The following is a 15915-nucleotide window of genomic DNA, read 5'->3' as shown; positions in this document are numbered from 1 at the left end:
ATTTGCAGTTTGCCTTCAAAATAAAAGTACGTCATTGACAGTGATAAAAATGAATACAAATAGTATAATTAAGTCATACTTTTATTTTGAAGGCTAAACGCTAAGTCCACTATTGTGGCTAATCCTTATTGTGGCTAGGTTCACATAGATGGGTCCAACCACCATTAATCAAATAAGAACGGTCTTATAAATTAGGGTTATTTTAGCTGACACCTAGCTATATAGTTAGCTAACTAACTATAGCTACTGAAACAGATTTCGTTTTGCTATGTTTTGGGGAAGAACATTGTTTGCATCCATGAGCTAGCTAGCTTTGTAGGTGCGCGAGACAACTTTACCAGCATCATAGCATACGTATTGATGAATAGTTGTGACATATGAAATACGAGTGAGTGTAATCAATGTGTAATAACTACGTAAAAAATGTATGAACGCATTAAATTATTATGTGACGTGCAGTCATATTCAGGTCCTGATTGGTCAAATTGTGTTTTTTGATACGTCAAATAGTGTTAAATAATATATTTTTTGACACGCAAAGACCCAAACGGCGTTCCATAGAAATCTTGGTTGAGAATGACACGACTGAACAACGAAACAGCACAGCAAGTAAGTGAAAGAAATAGGTTTTGATTATGTTTTACTGGTAATGGGGACATACGTAAATGCCAAAAAAATAACTTTTTGGTCAGTGTGGTGTGTAACCTTTATTTAACTAGGCAAGTCAGTTAAGAACAAATTCTTATTTACAATGACGGCCTACACCAGCCAAACCCGGACGACGCTGGGCCAATTGTGCGCCGCCCTATGGGAAGATGTGATACAGCCTGGATTCGAACCAGGGACTGTGGTGACGCCTCTTGCACTGAGATGCAGTGCCTTAGACCGCTGCGTCCATGTGTGTGTGTTAACTATTTAACTGTACTAGAATGCTGTTATCCGTATCGGTGTCGTTTTTTTTTGGCAAGGAAAATATTGGGTATCGGTATCAGCCAAAAATGTCATATCGGTTCATCACTACCCTCTAGTATAGAAAATGACTCACAAAACATGAGCAAATTGGCCTAGTGTTCAACAATTGCTGGATTTATCACACAAAAAAACATAAATAAAACAAAAATGATCCTGTACGTGGTTGGTCCCCAGGACCATGAGAGAGCCCCCTGTTCAAGTGCAGCCCAGTAGGGGCAGATGTTCACTGTGGCCCCAGGCTACAGGAGATGTATAGGCCTGGCCATATGGAGGTAAAAGGGGGGTTTGCTGCTTGTTTCCACAGACCCACAAAGAGCCCATTCATCAGGTAGGTCCAGGAGTGGGGCGTAGCTTGCCCCCTGTCCCATAAATGGAAGGGTCTTCCACAGGGGAAATCCTCTGTAATTCTAGAGCAAAGAGGTGAAACTAAGAAGATTGGAGGGAGGAGACTTCAAAGTGAACTTGCCATCTTCAAGCTAGCTCCTCTTAGACAAGCCATTTGTATAGGACCCTCTGATTGTCAAATCAATTTTTATTGTCACATGCCTCGTAAACAACAGGTGTAAACTAACAGTGAAATGCTGACAACAATGCAGAGAGAAAAATAATAGAATATACAATGCTCAACATTGACAGGGGATGCAGGATTTTTTTTGGCCTCATTTAGATATGTTTCTGCTTATAATTTCAGACATTTTGTTAAGCTATTTGTTAGTCAACATGTCTATAATTAGATACAAGCAGCTTATCTTCTGTCATTATATGTTGACCTAGAAGACTATATAAACCCTTGCTCACCAGAACAATACCATAAATCGGTAGAATGAATGCTTCAATATATTTGACATCAGTCAAGTTCTCCGTCATCTCTGCTTCTTCCGCGGCGCAAAGACATTTAGGGACTGAGGAGAAAATGCAATAAGTTAACAACAACAAATTGGGAACGATTTTCTGTGCTAGTTGTAAGGAAATATTAAGCTGTGAAAACGACCCAACATTTTTCTGATAAGATTTCAGTTCGGCTTGGATCTATATTTTATGTGGTTGAAATACTATCAGCTTTTATGATGCTGATAAAGATAGCCTTCATATTCTCTGACATCCCGAGTCAAAATGTACATTTGGTGTAAAATTTTACTGCAAGAAATGCTTAATTCTGCAGGAGAAAGAAAAGACTATGTGAGAGGTTATAGACCTTTAGTCAGTGTCCAGATTTCAGTTTCCATTTAACCAATCTGAACAGCAGGCTACAGTTCCCTTGACGTGCCATAACCCTATTTGAAGTCCCCATCTTGTGACTGTGTAATTTGTGTAGCTTCTCACAATCACACATAACATAGCCGGAAATACTATCATCCTCTTTTACAACTTCAACAATTCATTCCTAAATATTACTTTTCTGGCCCTCCCTTTTCTTTATTTTCATCTCTCCACTTTGCAACTTTTCTCTTATTGAATTCAACTGACATTGTCCTGTTTGCCTCAGTGGATCATTGTTAACTTTTTCTGCCCATTCCCAAAAGCATTTGGCGATTGGCGTGTAGGCCATTTTGCACGCGTACAGTTAGGCCCTGGAGCTTAAACTTACGCTCTAATGTCAGATAGCCTAAAATAATGAAAGAAAAACCCTAATGATATGCACAGTGTACAACACATTAGAAACGCCTTCCTAATATTGAGTTGCACCCCCTTTTGCCCTCAGAACAGCCTCAATTCATTGGGGCATGGACTCTAGGTATCAAAAGGGTTCCATAGGGATGCTGGCCCATGTTGACTATAATGCTTCCCACAGTTGTGTCAAGTTGTCTGGATGCCCTTATGGTGGTGGAACATTCTTGATACACATGGGAAACTGTTGAGCATAAAAAATAAAATAAAAATGCAGCATTGCATTTCACTCAGTGTAAATTGCACAAAAATGATACATTATGGATTTATGAATGTATCGTTTTCTCTCTATTCAACCTGACTGCCACCCACCCGCCCTTCATCCACACAATATTTTGTGGTTATAATCACGGGGACTGCGGGTTATGAGTCAACCCATACATCACTAATACACGGTGTGACAGAATTGGTCAAGAGCCCATAAAACGCCTGCTATCCACTGCAGCATCATCTTTCAAATTGTGCCTTTCTCCTGCTGCTGGGCATAAGGGCTTGAGAGACTATACGGTAATATGTCCAGCATCATCCACACGATTTCTCTAGCATACCCTATCTGTCCCTCAGTCTCTTCCTCTCTCCCAGAACTGTTCTCACTGTAGCAGATTGGTGAGCGAGCCCTGCACCCCCAGTCCTCCCCCTCACCTGTCCTGCTCAGAGCTCATATCTCTCCCATCTGCAGCTGTCAGCAGGTCAGAAAGGAGGTAAACAGGGGCCTGGCACAGCAAAGACAACCCCCTCCCCCTCCGCAACCCCAACAGCCAGTGACATTGCCTACCTCCCTCCTCCTCCTCTCCTTCCTATACACTATTGAAGGTAGGAACAATGCAGCCACATAGGGGCTGGTTCACCTGTTTCTCCCATAAAGCCCTCTATGCTCTGGACTCCATGCTCTGGACTCCATGCTCTGGACTCCATGCTCTGGACTCCATGCTCTGGACTCCATGCTCTGGACTCCATGCTCTGGACTCCATGCTCTGGACTCCATGCTCTGGACTCCCACACAAGCAGCTGTGGTGCGTGAGCCCAGGCAGGAGATCCCTTTGTGTAGTAATCACCTGGCCATCGAACACCGCTAACCTACTGTGACGCCCCATTCCTGCCAGTAACACCTAAAACGTAAGGAGCCACAGCCAGAAAACACTGGGACATTTGATTGACTTTTTAACTAATGGGAAGATGAATGTCATAAATTACAAGGTACATCATCCAACATGGGAAAAAGTAATCTACATCACTCTGCCTTCTAAAGGGGTAGTGACCAACAGACACACAAGAACCTAGCCTCCACCTGCAGAGGTGTCCCTATCAGTCCTTCCTTGAACTGTACCTACCCATCCTAATATCCCTGGCCCACCGGCATGTGTGCTGTGCCGTCGCCAAAGGACACAGGTCCTGCGTCATCGTGCGTAGGTAATAAATCACAGAAGGCCACGGTGACAGTAAATGTGCCACTGTGGGGTTTAAATTTAGATGCAGGGTGGAGTGGTTCCATATAGCGCACAGGACGGCCTAGACTGGACGGCTTCACAGCGTTGTCAGCTGTCAGCAAGACTCTCTCCCCAATGCAGATAAGACCTTGCCACAGCTTGACCAATTGACAGTCAGACCAACAGGAAGGGAGATAGATAGATAGATAGATAGATAGATAGATAGATAGATAGATAGATAGATAGATAGAATATTTTTGTTTCTAGAATTCCATTCAAATAAGCCTATAGACACTATGTTGACTATGAAAAAAAATATCACTTTTGTCAAGATTAGGCTTATCTCTAGTGACAGATCAGCTTTGGTTCTGGGTTCCGAGATTGCACAACATTTGCACATCAACAATATCACACCAAACTTTGAAATCAAATAGTAGTCAAATAACCAGCAGTCGGGACAGTCAAAGACAACATCCCAATGTGTGTGGTTGCAGTTTCCTAGTAGCACCCTGATGATCTGGTAAACAGCTCTGAAGAGCACCAGCAAGGTGACCGGAGCTAGGGAAGGGCGATCCTCTAAATTGCTTTATTGCAAAGTTATTTAAATTTTCCCCCAGTGTGACCCTGCGTCCAGACAGAACAGAAGCTCTGAGTTATGAGTGGGCTGACCTGATGACGAAGCATAGCCACTTCCTGATGGTACGGTCAATAAACATACAGGGTCGAACATATGCTCCAGCAGACACCACCATTTTCATCACGCTTCGGTGTATAACAACACCCATAAAATCAACCGGTCTCCTCTCCATCACGGAGACTGGGTGGATGTCTGGGCTTACAAAACAGGGGGGATTTTGGGAACAGCTTTATTGCAATCTTTTTTTATGTTACTTCCAAAGATACTGAGCGACTACATCAACCAGAATTGATATATGAGCACAGTTTCCGTATCAAAAACAACAAGCCAGCGCTGTTTATTAAAAAAATAAACGTGTGCATACTGTACAGCTTGTAAACAAGACACGCTGAGACAAAGATACGTTTTTATGTTGCCGATAGAATAAACATATTAAAACAAGCAAACATGAATGTTGACATCACGCACCAAATGGTAACAGCTCCTCACGTTCAGCTTGACTAACGTTCCAGACGTACGAACTAACATTACAGTTTATTTTATACTTCTTATTGTAGTTGTCTGGCTAAATAATACACATTATATATATATCTAACGGATTGAAAACATGCAGCTAATAGCTGGGAAGGCTAACGTTAACTAGTTATCATGAATTGATACTCACAGCGTGTGGCCACAAACATTCACCATTCATTTCAGGGACTGATTCCTGTATTTTGCTGTCTTGCATCTCTACAAAGCACAGAAAATAGATGTCAACAATGAACTAGCAAGTTATCAATATCTCTTAATAACAGTTCACACAAGTGGTAAAATGTGTCACATTTAAATAGTCCCGATGAGAACGTCGGTGGTAAGATCGGTTCCTAGTTAATGGTCCCTCATAGCGCACCGCACTAAGTGGAAAAATGCGCAATAGTGATAAATCTTGTTATTTTCAAATGTAAGATTATGAAAACAAGAATAAACACACACACACACACACGACATTTTCAGAGCTCGACAATGCCTAGGCTTATTTCATTTTTTTAAACTAACCTTAAAACTAACCTAACCTATTTGAAAACATGAGAAATTCACTATAGTAATCAGCAAAAAACATTGTTAATAATAATAGTCTAATAATCAGAGCCTAATAATAATAGGTATTTGCATCAGCTATATATTATTGTTGCATTATGATAATCAAATAGCCTATCAGTTCATTTCCATTAACTGAGCTAACGCATAAGTAACTTTCATTAGTTTGCTTTTAAATATTAATCGATGTTGGAGTTGAATGTATAATGTAGGTTATAAAGAGTAGGCTGCTGTACGCATATCACCAATTATTTAATTTAGCTAAAAGGGGCAGTCCATTATCGCACAGCTCAGTTGGTACACTCAAAAATATGCCATGATGCAGACAATATGGAGAGTCTTTTCCGCTCCCATATCAAAATCCCGACCACATTCACCTTGTACAGGTAAGGCTCTGAAATACTGTACGTCATGTTTGAGTGACAGCCGCAAACCAAACATTCGTCTCTGGGTCGAGGTCGCTCCTCCCTGGCGGAGCCCTTCGTAGCCAATCGGGTGGCTCTCCTGCAGACAGACCCCAATGCCCTCTTGCTACAGTTCCCGCAGAGTAAAAGTCACGTTGGAACGAAAGGGGAGCGCTATCCACTTACAGCTGCTGCCAGATATTCGATCGCATTCGCATGGCGAGGGGGTAACCTGATCGGCTGAAGGCTTGCCGGAACCAGGGAGGAGTGACTTACCAGGAAAGGCTTGAAAAATGTCTTCTTCTTCAGGAGAAGTCACAATTTCAAATGACATTCAGAAGGAAAATGTGAAGACGGACAGGCGAGAGTGTATCAAGCTTCTGGCGCTCGATACCGCGGAGTTGTCTATGGAGCGCGCAACTTCGAACACTGATGCGGTCCACAGTGAACTTCTGGTGAGCGCGACCTCTTCCCTGGCATTCTCCCCGGAGCAAGTGGCGTGCGTCTGCGAGGCTCTACAGCAGGGAGGCAATGTGGACCGGCTGGCCAGGTTTTTATGGTCCTTGCCACAGAGTGACCTGCTACGCGGCAACGAAAGCATCCTGAAAGCTCAAGCTCTTGTCGCTTTTCATCAGGCTCGGTACCAGGAGCTCTACAGTATTTTGGAGAACCATAGCTTCAGTCCGTCCAACCACTCTTCGCTCCAAGACCTATGGTACAAGGCACGGTATACCGAGGCAGAGAAAGCGCGTGGGAGACCCCTGGGCGCCGTGGATAAATATCGCCTGCGGAGAAAGTACCCACTCCCCCGGACTATCTGGGACGGGGAAGAGACAGTATACTGCTTCAAAGAGAGGTCCCGCAACGCGCTGAAGGATCTCTACAAGCAGAATAGATACCCATCTCCAGCCGAGAAAAGAAACCTCGCTAAAATCACGGGACTCTCTTTGACGCAGGTCAGCAACTGGTTCAAAAACAGGAGGCAGAGGGACAGAAACCCATCCGAAGCACAATCAAAAAGGTGAGAAAGAACAAATAAAGTATCCGTTGATTGCTTGATTTTACGCAAATAGCACAGTGTGCGTAATGGCACATTTAAATTGTACATTCATTACCAGGAATAATTTTGGAGATTATTGCTGGCAAGGTCGAGCTGGCTTGCCTTGTATCATACACACACATGACTGCCTCTGGCTATTGCATGGTAATCACCCATAGAGCTTGGTGTGTGAGTTGACAGCGTAAATAATTAACATTAGATAGAGTAATTCCGAAACAAAAAAGTGTGCCAAGTAGCAAACACGCCGCTAATGTTTTGAAATATGAGGCTGTTGCCATCCAGATCTGGTTTCTTTTGAGTGTTCAGGCGCTAAGAACATGGATACCAGTCCAACATTAGCCTGATATATTCCGAATATAACTTTTATAGTCTAAATGGTGTTATAATGGTGTTATAAATAAGTTGTTTATAGATTTAGCCTATAAATATGAAACAATTATATAGTCTCCTGACAGTGTGTGTGTGTGTGTGCGTGCGTGCGTGTGTGTTCAAAACCAACTGAATACCTCACCTGTGTGTGTTCAAAACCAACTGAATACCTCACCTGTGTGTGTTCAAAACCAACTGAATACCTCACCACATAAATCACTTTAGCTGTTTACTTTTCCTTTAAGCCGAGGGTAATCAGAAAACCTCCCTTCAGCGTTTCGTTTAAAAAACCCCACCCACAGGCAGGCAGATATATTCCCTTCTTTTTATGTTTTCTTCTCTGTGAACAAAGCTCGCGCGCACCTGGTGGAGGTGACTTCTTTCTCTCGCTCTCTCTCTCTCAATTCAATTCAAGGGATTTATTGGCATGGGAAACATATGTTAACATTGCCAAAGCCATTGAAGCACACACACACACACACACACACACACACACACACACACACACACACACACACACACACACACACACACATACATACATACATACACACGCACATACACACGCACACACACACTTCCAGAAAGATGATGTCATAAACAGCTCAAAGGCATTTTTGCTTGAAGAACGTTTTTTGTGTTTGCAATCCACTTCATTCCAGTATGTGGAGGCCAATAATTATATTGCCAATGACTGAAAATTATTGTCCTTTGAGTGACAAAATAAGTGATTATAAGCCATAGTTATTAAGTTAATTTATGGAGAAGAGGAATAAGCTATCCTTCTTCAATAACTGGCTTGCAGGCCTCAGGACGATGAAGCAGAAGTTTCTCAGTCAATGAGGTTCTTTATTTCAGAGAGAGAGTCTTTTTTGTAGCGAGGGAAATGCAGCTGTTTCAGTCACTCACTCAAGATGAAAAATACAATTGGAAATGGCATTGTTCGATTTCTTAATATTTTCCTGACATTACAAAACTTAAAAGGTGAAGTTAGGCAAACAAAAAAATAAACCAAAACATATGCCAATAACCACCAAATTACAAATAAATGTAGTTGACCATTTGTGTTGTCACGCTGCGACCGCTGACATTTGTCACCCTGGAATTTATTGCACCAAATGGTAGGTCGACTGTTGGTTGTATTGTCGTATAAGCCTACTAGGTCCCGAAGGAGTTTATATAAAGGAGGGATATAATTCAATGTATTCTCCACGGGGTAAAACTTTTGGTAGTCACTACATCTCTTTGAAGCAATGTTTGTGAGATCTCCATGGTTCACCTCTGTTGTTGTGCCCACAAAGATTCTATAAAATTCTATATGTACTTGTGCTTGAGGTTGTATCACTATTTCAATTGGCTAAGACAGTTGAGGGATGGATTAAGTTGCATTGACAAGTCAGCCACATTTCTTAGTATGCAAATAATAAGGTATTTTTCATGTTCAAATCAAAAACAATTCAAATGTTATTTGTCACATGCTTTTGTAAACATCAGGTGTAGACTAACAGTAAAAATGCTTACTTACGGCCTTTCCCAACAATGCAGAGAGAAAAATTTAAAAATAATAACACAAACAATAAATACACAATGAGTAACTTGGCTATATACACAGGGTACCGGTACTGAGTCGATGTGTGGGGGTATGAGGTAATTGAGGTAGACAAGTACATATAGGTAGGGTTAAAGTGACTAGGCAACAGGACAGATAATAAGCAGTAACAGCAGCATATGTGGTGAGTCAAAAGAGTTAGTGCAAAAAGGGATCAATGCAGATAGTCCTGGTAGCTAGTTGGGTAACTACACTGAACAAAAATATAAGCACAACATGTAAAGTGTTGGTCCCATGTTTCATTAGCTGAAATAAAAGATCCCAGAAATGTTCCATACACAAAGGAAGCTTATTTCTCTCAAATTTTGTGCAAAAATTTGTTTACATCCCTCTTAGGTAGCATTTCTCCTTTGCCAAGATAATCCATCCACCTGACAGGTGTGGCATATCAAGAAGCTGATTAAACTGCATGGTCATTACACAGTTGCACCTTGTGCTGGGGACAATAAAAGGCCACTCTAAAATGTGCAGTTTTGTCACACAACACAATGCCACAGATGTCTCAAGTTTTGAGGGAGCGTACAATGGGCATGCTGACTGCAGGAATGCCTACCAGAGCTTTTGCCAGAGAATTTAATGTTCATTTCTCTACCATAAGCCGCCTCCAACATCGTTTTACAGAATTTGGCAGTATGTCCAACTGGCCTCACAACCGCAGACCACGTGTAACCACGCCAGACCAGGACCTCCACGTCCGGGTTTCTTCACCTGCGGAATCGTTGGGGGCGGAAGTATTTATGTGTGTAATAAAGCCCTTTTGCGTGAAAAAACTCATTCTGATTGGCTGGGCCTGGCTCCCCATTGGCTCGGCCTGGCTCCCAAGTTAGTGGGCCTAATGCCCCTGTTCAGTCATGTGAAATCCATAGTTCGAGCTTAATGAATTTAGTTCAATTGACTGATTTACTTAAATGAACTGTAACTCAGCAACATCTTTGAAATTGTTGCATGTTGAATTTATATTTTTGTTCAGTATATTTAGCAGTCTTGTGGCTTGAGGGTAGAAGCTGTTCAGGGTCCTAATGGTTCCAGACTTGGCGCATCGGTACTGCTTGCCGTGCGGTAGCAGAGAGAATAGTCTATGACTTGGGTGGCTGGAGTCTTTGACTATTTTTAGGGCCTTCCTCTGACACCGCCTGGTATAGAGGTCCTGGATGGCAGAGAGCTTGGCCCCAGTGATGTACTTGGCCGTACGCACTACCCTCTGTAGCCTTCTGTTTACAGGCAATGACAGTTTATTCCTTGGTAGTGAGTGATGCAATATTTTATTAATTTATGCAATGTTTACATCCCAACATACACACACACACAAACACACTACCACTCTGAGTGAGAAACACACACGCACACCCACTTTCTCAACATTCTCACAGGTCTGCCTATGATTATCTTGGTTTCAAAATCTGTCTGTCTCACTCACTTTGTCAATAGTAAAACTCCACCTCTGCGCTCACAAATGACAGCAACATACTGTAAGTCAAACTAGTAGGACAACTTACTTCTCTGACCTCTATTCTGCCTCACACAATTCTATTATTAAAATCTATCAAAAGTGTAGAAGAGGACATATTTCATTCAGACAGTCCACGAGCTTCTTTCTATATCTCACTGTCCCTTCTCTCTGGCTTTTTTCCCATAGTGAATCTGATGGCAACCACAGCACAGAGGATGAGTCTAGTAAAGGACAGGAAGAGCTTTCTCCACTCCCCCTCTCCAATTCATCTGACGGGGCGATGACCCATGGGGCCCTCCCCCTGCAGACAGGGTCTCTGGACAGTGGGTTGGTCATCAAACAGATTGGGGACATCAAGATGCCCCCTGGATCCAGCAGTGGGGTTCTCTTTAACGGGAACCTAGTGACCAGTAACCCCTCCACTGTCTTCCATAACGGTGGCTCGTCTTACCTCCAGGCCCCCAGCAACATCCTGTTCAACGGGCTCAACCTGGGTGTCCAGCCCCTGGCCTTCAACCCCCAGCGGCTCTCTGGGGGGGTCTTGATGGGGGGCTCTGGTGTGGACATGCAGATGCAGGCAGGCCAGGAGAAGGGGCTGGGCAGCTCCAGTGTGGACTACGCCTCCTACTCCGGCTGTGTGAACGGGGCAGAGGTGAAACTGGAGGGGGTTCACGGCATGGCAGCTCAAAATGCCGGCTCGTCCGTCCTCACGTTCAGTTCGTCCTCAGGGGCGCTCCAGCTGGGCGGTTACAGTCAGGTCCATGTGCACAGCGGCATATCTGACGGCAACGGGGCATCTCTGCTCAACAGCAATGTAGGTCTTCCTCCTCTGCAGCTCCCCTCTGGCTCCTCCACCTCAGCACTCTCACAAGGTGGGTTGACTTTAACTGGTTGTCAGTTCTATGTCAGCTACATTGAAAACTTAAAACCCACATTGAAGTTTTGCCGATAACGGTTATTGGTGAGAAATAATTATGCTTAGAGTATTTTAGGATTCAATGTCTTCTTCATTGCTAATGAAAGATACATTATCTGTGCATTTACAAGAATATGGTGGTAGTTGACCCTAACCTTTCAAATATAACAAATATTGCAACCAAATCTCTTTCTTCTTCTTCAATAAAGTGAATGAGTCCTGGGTTGAAATAGCAATGGGTGTAGTCATCAGCTCTGTTATGCGTTCAATATGTCTAAGCTGCCTTAGCATTTGGCCTTCCTGACTTTGGGTCTGAGGCCAGAGGCTTGTTACTGCACTGCAATGAGTTGGGGCTCGGCGCAAATGCCAGACACACACATACACACATACACACACACACACTCCATTATCTTGTGTGGCGATATATGGTGGTCCTGGAAAATTATAGAGACGAATAGAACACAGGTTCTGAAGTCATCATCACTGCACACTCCTGACCTCAGGGGGAGAGGAGGAGAATCTGTTTCAGACAATTACAGGGCTGAAAAACTTACTAACGAGGAGAGAGTCATTACAGCACTTACTTTGACAAAAAGCAGAGACTTCATACCAGGACAAAAGAAAAGTAAAATGGAAAGAAAAAATGCCTTTTTGTTGGCCCATAGCAGGCTTTTACATCAATACAACTCTCCTGGGTCCCACAGGGTCAGCTTCAAAACCCAGGTGTGAGAGAGACACAGCAGAGATTTCTGATGGATTTCTGCTGGAAGTTAAGAACATACAGCAACAGTACAGTAAGAGTGAAGCCAGAGATTTGGAAGATTGTGTTAGTCGAGTCGAACAGGAGTGGGTTATAGTGGTTCAGAGATAAGGGTATAAAGTATTGTTTGTAAGGAGTATAAGATGTATAATGCCCTGTCATTGATTATCCCAGGTACAATCCAAGTGAACAATGTAGCAGTCAGTTCTTCCAGTGAGGACTCCTACCACCACCAGCACCATCAGGACAAGCTGGCCATGGCCCCCATGCACCCCAGCACGGTGCTGTACAGCATGGGCAACACTGGACAGACCTCCATCAAGAAGGAGCCCCTGGAGGGAGGCGGGGGCGGTGGGGTGTACTCCTACCACCATGGCCTTCACCTGGACCCCAGTGGGCAGCTCAGTTACTCCTCAGCCCCCCTAAACTCAGAGGAGGTCCCCTCTAGCCAGGGTCCCACCCCCTCCTCTGATGTAACCATGGTCAGCTCCTCCAGTCCAGAGCCTGAGGTCTACACCACCCTTACCGTCAGCACCCCTCTGATGGCCCAAACAGACCCGAACAGACACCACCTCCAGCCTGGGGAGTACCTCAGGGGCCACAACCCACAACCTGTCCCCTCCTCACACCTCCTGGGCCCTGGCATGAACAACAACTACATGTCTGTGTCAGAGAGTAAGGTGGACGCTAGTGGCAATGGGGTGAATGAGATGGTGCGGGTCATGTGTGGGGAGATGGAGCCGGGGGAGGAGAAGGAGCTGGCCAAATTACAGACAGTGCAGATGGACGAGGATATGGCTGACCTTTAACCTGTAACCTATGACGTTTCATAAGCACTCATATCTGCCCAAGCAGTGATGTGATGAATATTTTTACTTTTTTGTGTGTTTTTTTACCATTAATTTCTTCTAAGTGTTAAATTATTTGCTAATGTTGTGTTCATTTTACCTTACAATGCACTCTTTTCAGATACAAACCCCTTGGATTGGCACCAGGAAGTCATCCTAATGAATGATTTTAAAACCCCCGATACCTCTATGCCTCACAGAAAGTCAGAACTAGAAGTCCCTTGCATGCATATGAACCACATTCTAAGTGAGCATTTTTTATATACAACACCTGCTACTTCCCATTGAGTGGACTTGATCCACAGAAGCAGGTGTTGGAATGGCCCTGGTCATGTGACCAGGATGTTCCTCCAAACTAAATGCGTCATCTGGGTCAACTCAAAAAGGTCCTTTAGTAGGGGGAGGGGAGCGTCTCTGTGAAAATGTTCACTAAACCACTACAACTGCTGAACTGAAAACCACACATAAAACCACATATGAATAACAGGACCATCACTGTGCACAGCAGTTGCTGATTTATGCAATTTAGTCCTCTTCAAATTCTCAGAAAGTCATTCAAGTCTACCATCCTCCATAGTACATTCATAATTTGTTACATATCATGTGGGCTGAGGATGATTCATCATATTTATGGCATGGTTTCTGTTCGGGGGACTTAAGAAGAAATGAATGTACCTTTCTGCCCCGTAGAATGTCAGTCTGCACTGACCTCTCCTAATTTGCACTAGCATCAAAACACTATAACAGAAGATTGTAGCTTCAAAGAACCTACCTTTCCCTCTGGACTGATCAAATCATAGCAAATCTATACTGTGAAAACATATTTCAAGCTTAATCCGTTATTGGAGACAGGGAGAGGTTATAAAGGGGGTGTGACACAGTCTGTATCTATTTGAATGTAGTAAGACCACTATATGCTGTTTGTTAATTTTGGCAACAGTATGTCCCATCATTCATTTTGAAATGTCTCTCAAACTGTCTCTGTGAAAATATACATCAGTTATATTTGTCTACACAGTAAGATGCAAGCACATTTATATTATTGACTGTTGTGCCTGTTTGTGTGTTTGTATGAGAAACTGGAAGGGGAGCATTGTGTTTGAGGGAGGAGAACCACATGCAGTCCGAAGTGTTTAATATGGAGAGGGATTTCTATTGTGTCCCTTTGCATGGCAAACTGAGTTAAGAATATTACAATGTCCTGGTTACTAGTGCCTTTTACTTTTAATTGTTATTTTCTAAATACGATTGAGTGTGACTAGCAAGTTCTCTACACTCTATGATTGATGCATAGGTGCAGAGTGAGACACATGCAAACTTCCATGGTTTTCAGATAATGCTATACCACTTTGGGTAATTTTCTGGTATTATTAGATAGGTGCATAAGCCAGACATCTCCTGTGATGTTGAGGTAGGGAGTAAGTGGGCCTCATACGTCAACAAATGTATGTGGAGCACTTCACAACTGAAGACATGAACTCCACACAGACACCCAACACAAAACCATAATACCCCATCTCAACCGCATGACCAACAGATGTCATTTACACATAACAGTAAAACATTAAGACACAGATCCATGTACATAGAGACTTGCCAGTACATTTTCCTTTGTCAAGTTCCATGACCTAAACCCTCACTCAGAGTAGAGCTATGAACAGACTGCAAACTGACGTAAAGATTACATTACAGAACAACTTTGTCTACATGCTCTGATGTCATATACCAAAAATAAGCCATAGGCATATGGTAAAACAGATTGTTTTTTATTTTAGCTTGAACTGTATGTTTGTAATCTGAAATGATGTGAATGTATTTTTCTAAATCTCCATACTGCATTAAAAGTTTATATTTATAAAAATATAAAACTGTTACTAGTTTTTGTCATGAAAAAAGTGTTCATTTGGCTCCTTTACCATGACTAAATAATTTCTAGATTATTTCTTAATTAAACATGTGAGTTGGGTTTGTGTTTAATGTTATGTCTACAGTGGACCTAAATTCTCCAGACAGGAAGCGTACGTCTTCTATATATTTAAAAGGCTTAAAAAGCCAACCTCTGCGAGGATGGGGGTATAACAGGCATGCCCTGATCCAACAAGCCTAGAACTGCGCTCTGCAAACCTGCAGTGATCATTTGCACATGCCTGGCAACCTGGTGTTCATTAACCCTCCTATTCTCATCTCAGCCGCCGTAATTCAAATAAACAGCAATGAGATTTCCAGAGGTACTGCTCTTATGGGTGGGGGGTCCATAGCTCCACACAGTCCTGTCTATGGGCCCTCTCCCTGGGATAACCCAGAGAAAGCTCTCCCTGGCTCACTCAGCTGATCCACATATGGATGAATGAGTCTGAAGTGTTGTCACTCACAGGCACTCTGTGTCTGTACAGAGAAATCCTGAACTGCTCACATGGCTTTGGGGGATTTTTAATGATCTTCCACCCAATTCTGATTCACTCCGCCGGCTCCTAAGTAAGGCTAGTTAAGATAAAGGGGGGAGAAGGGGCGGGGGAATGGATGCATGGGTGGATAGGTAGATGGAGAATGTATAGTGGTTTTGAGACTGGACTTCAGGTCTTATCCTCTTCGGAGATAATTTTTATGGGTTCTATACGGATGACCCAAATAAACAGAAGGTGTTTGTCTCTGCTCACTCAATGGAGAGAGAGGGGGAGAGTGGGGAAGAAAAAGGAGAGGCAGGTAACTGGTGTA

At 43.2% G+C, this 15915-nt stretch overlaps 1 protein-coding gene and 1 long non-coding RNA gene across 2 annotated transcripts in view; one reads left to right on the top strand and one right to left on the bottom strand.

The window, feature by feature from the left end:
• LOC120060343 overlaps window positions 1-5514 on the bottom strand; it is a 75297-nt gene extending 69783 nt beyond the window's left edge. Inside the window, exon 1 of the long non-coding RNA XR_005478219.1 lies at window positions 5369-5514. This is a non-coding gene — a long non-coding RNA (uncharacterized LOC120060343). The remainder of the gene's footprint in view (window positions 1-5368) is intronic.
• A 967-nt stretch (window positions 5515-6481) lies between these two features.
• LOC120060012 (homeobox protein SIX4-like) lies at window positions 6482-13161 on the top strand. The gene is made up of 3 exons (XM_039009082.1): window positions 6482-7209; window positions 10863-11548; window positions 12527-13161. The coding sequence occupies exons 1-3, from the start codon at window positions 6482-6484 to the stop codon at window positions 13159-13161; spliced, it is 2049 nt and encodes a 682-aa protein (XP_038865010.1).
• Window positions 13162-15915: the final 2754 nt, after the last annotated feature.

This window comes from Salvelinus namaycush, chromosome 15 (assembly GCF_016432855.1).
Source record: "Salvelinus namaycush isolate Seneca chromosome 15, SaNama_1.0, whole genome shotgun sequence".
In the NCBI taxonomy this organism is placed as follows: Eukaryota; Metazoa; Chordata; class Actinopteri; order Salmoniformes; family Salmonidae; genus Salvelinus; species Salvelinus namaycush.
The sequence above is the reverse complement of the archived record's forward strand: the minus strand, read 5'-3'. Positions and strand labels throughout refer to the sequence as shown.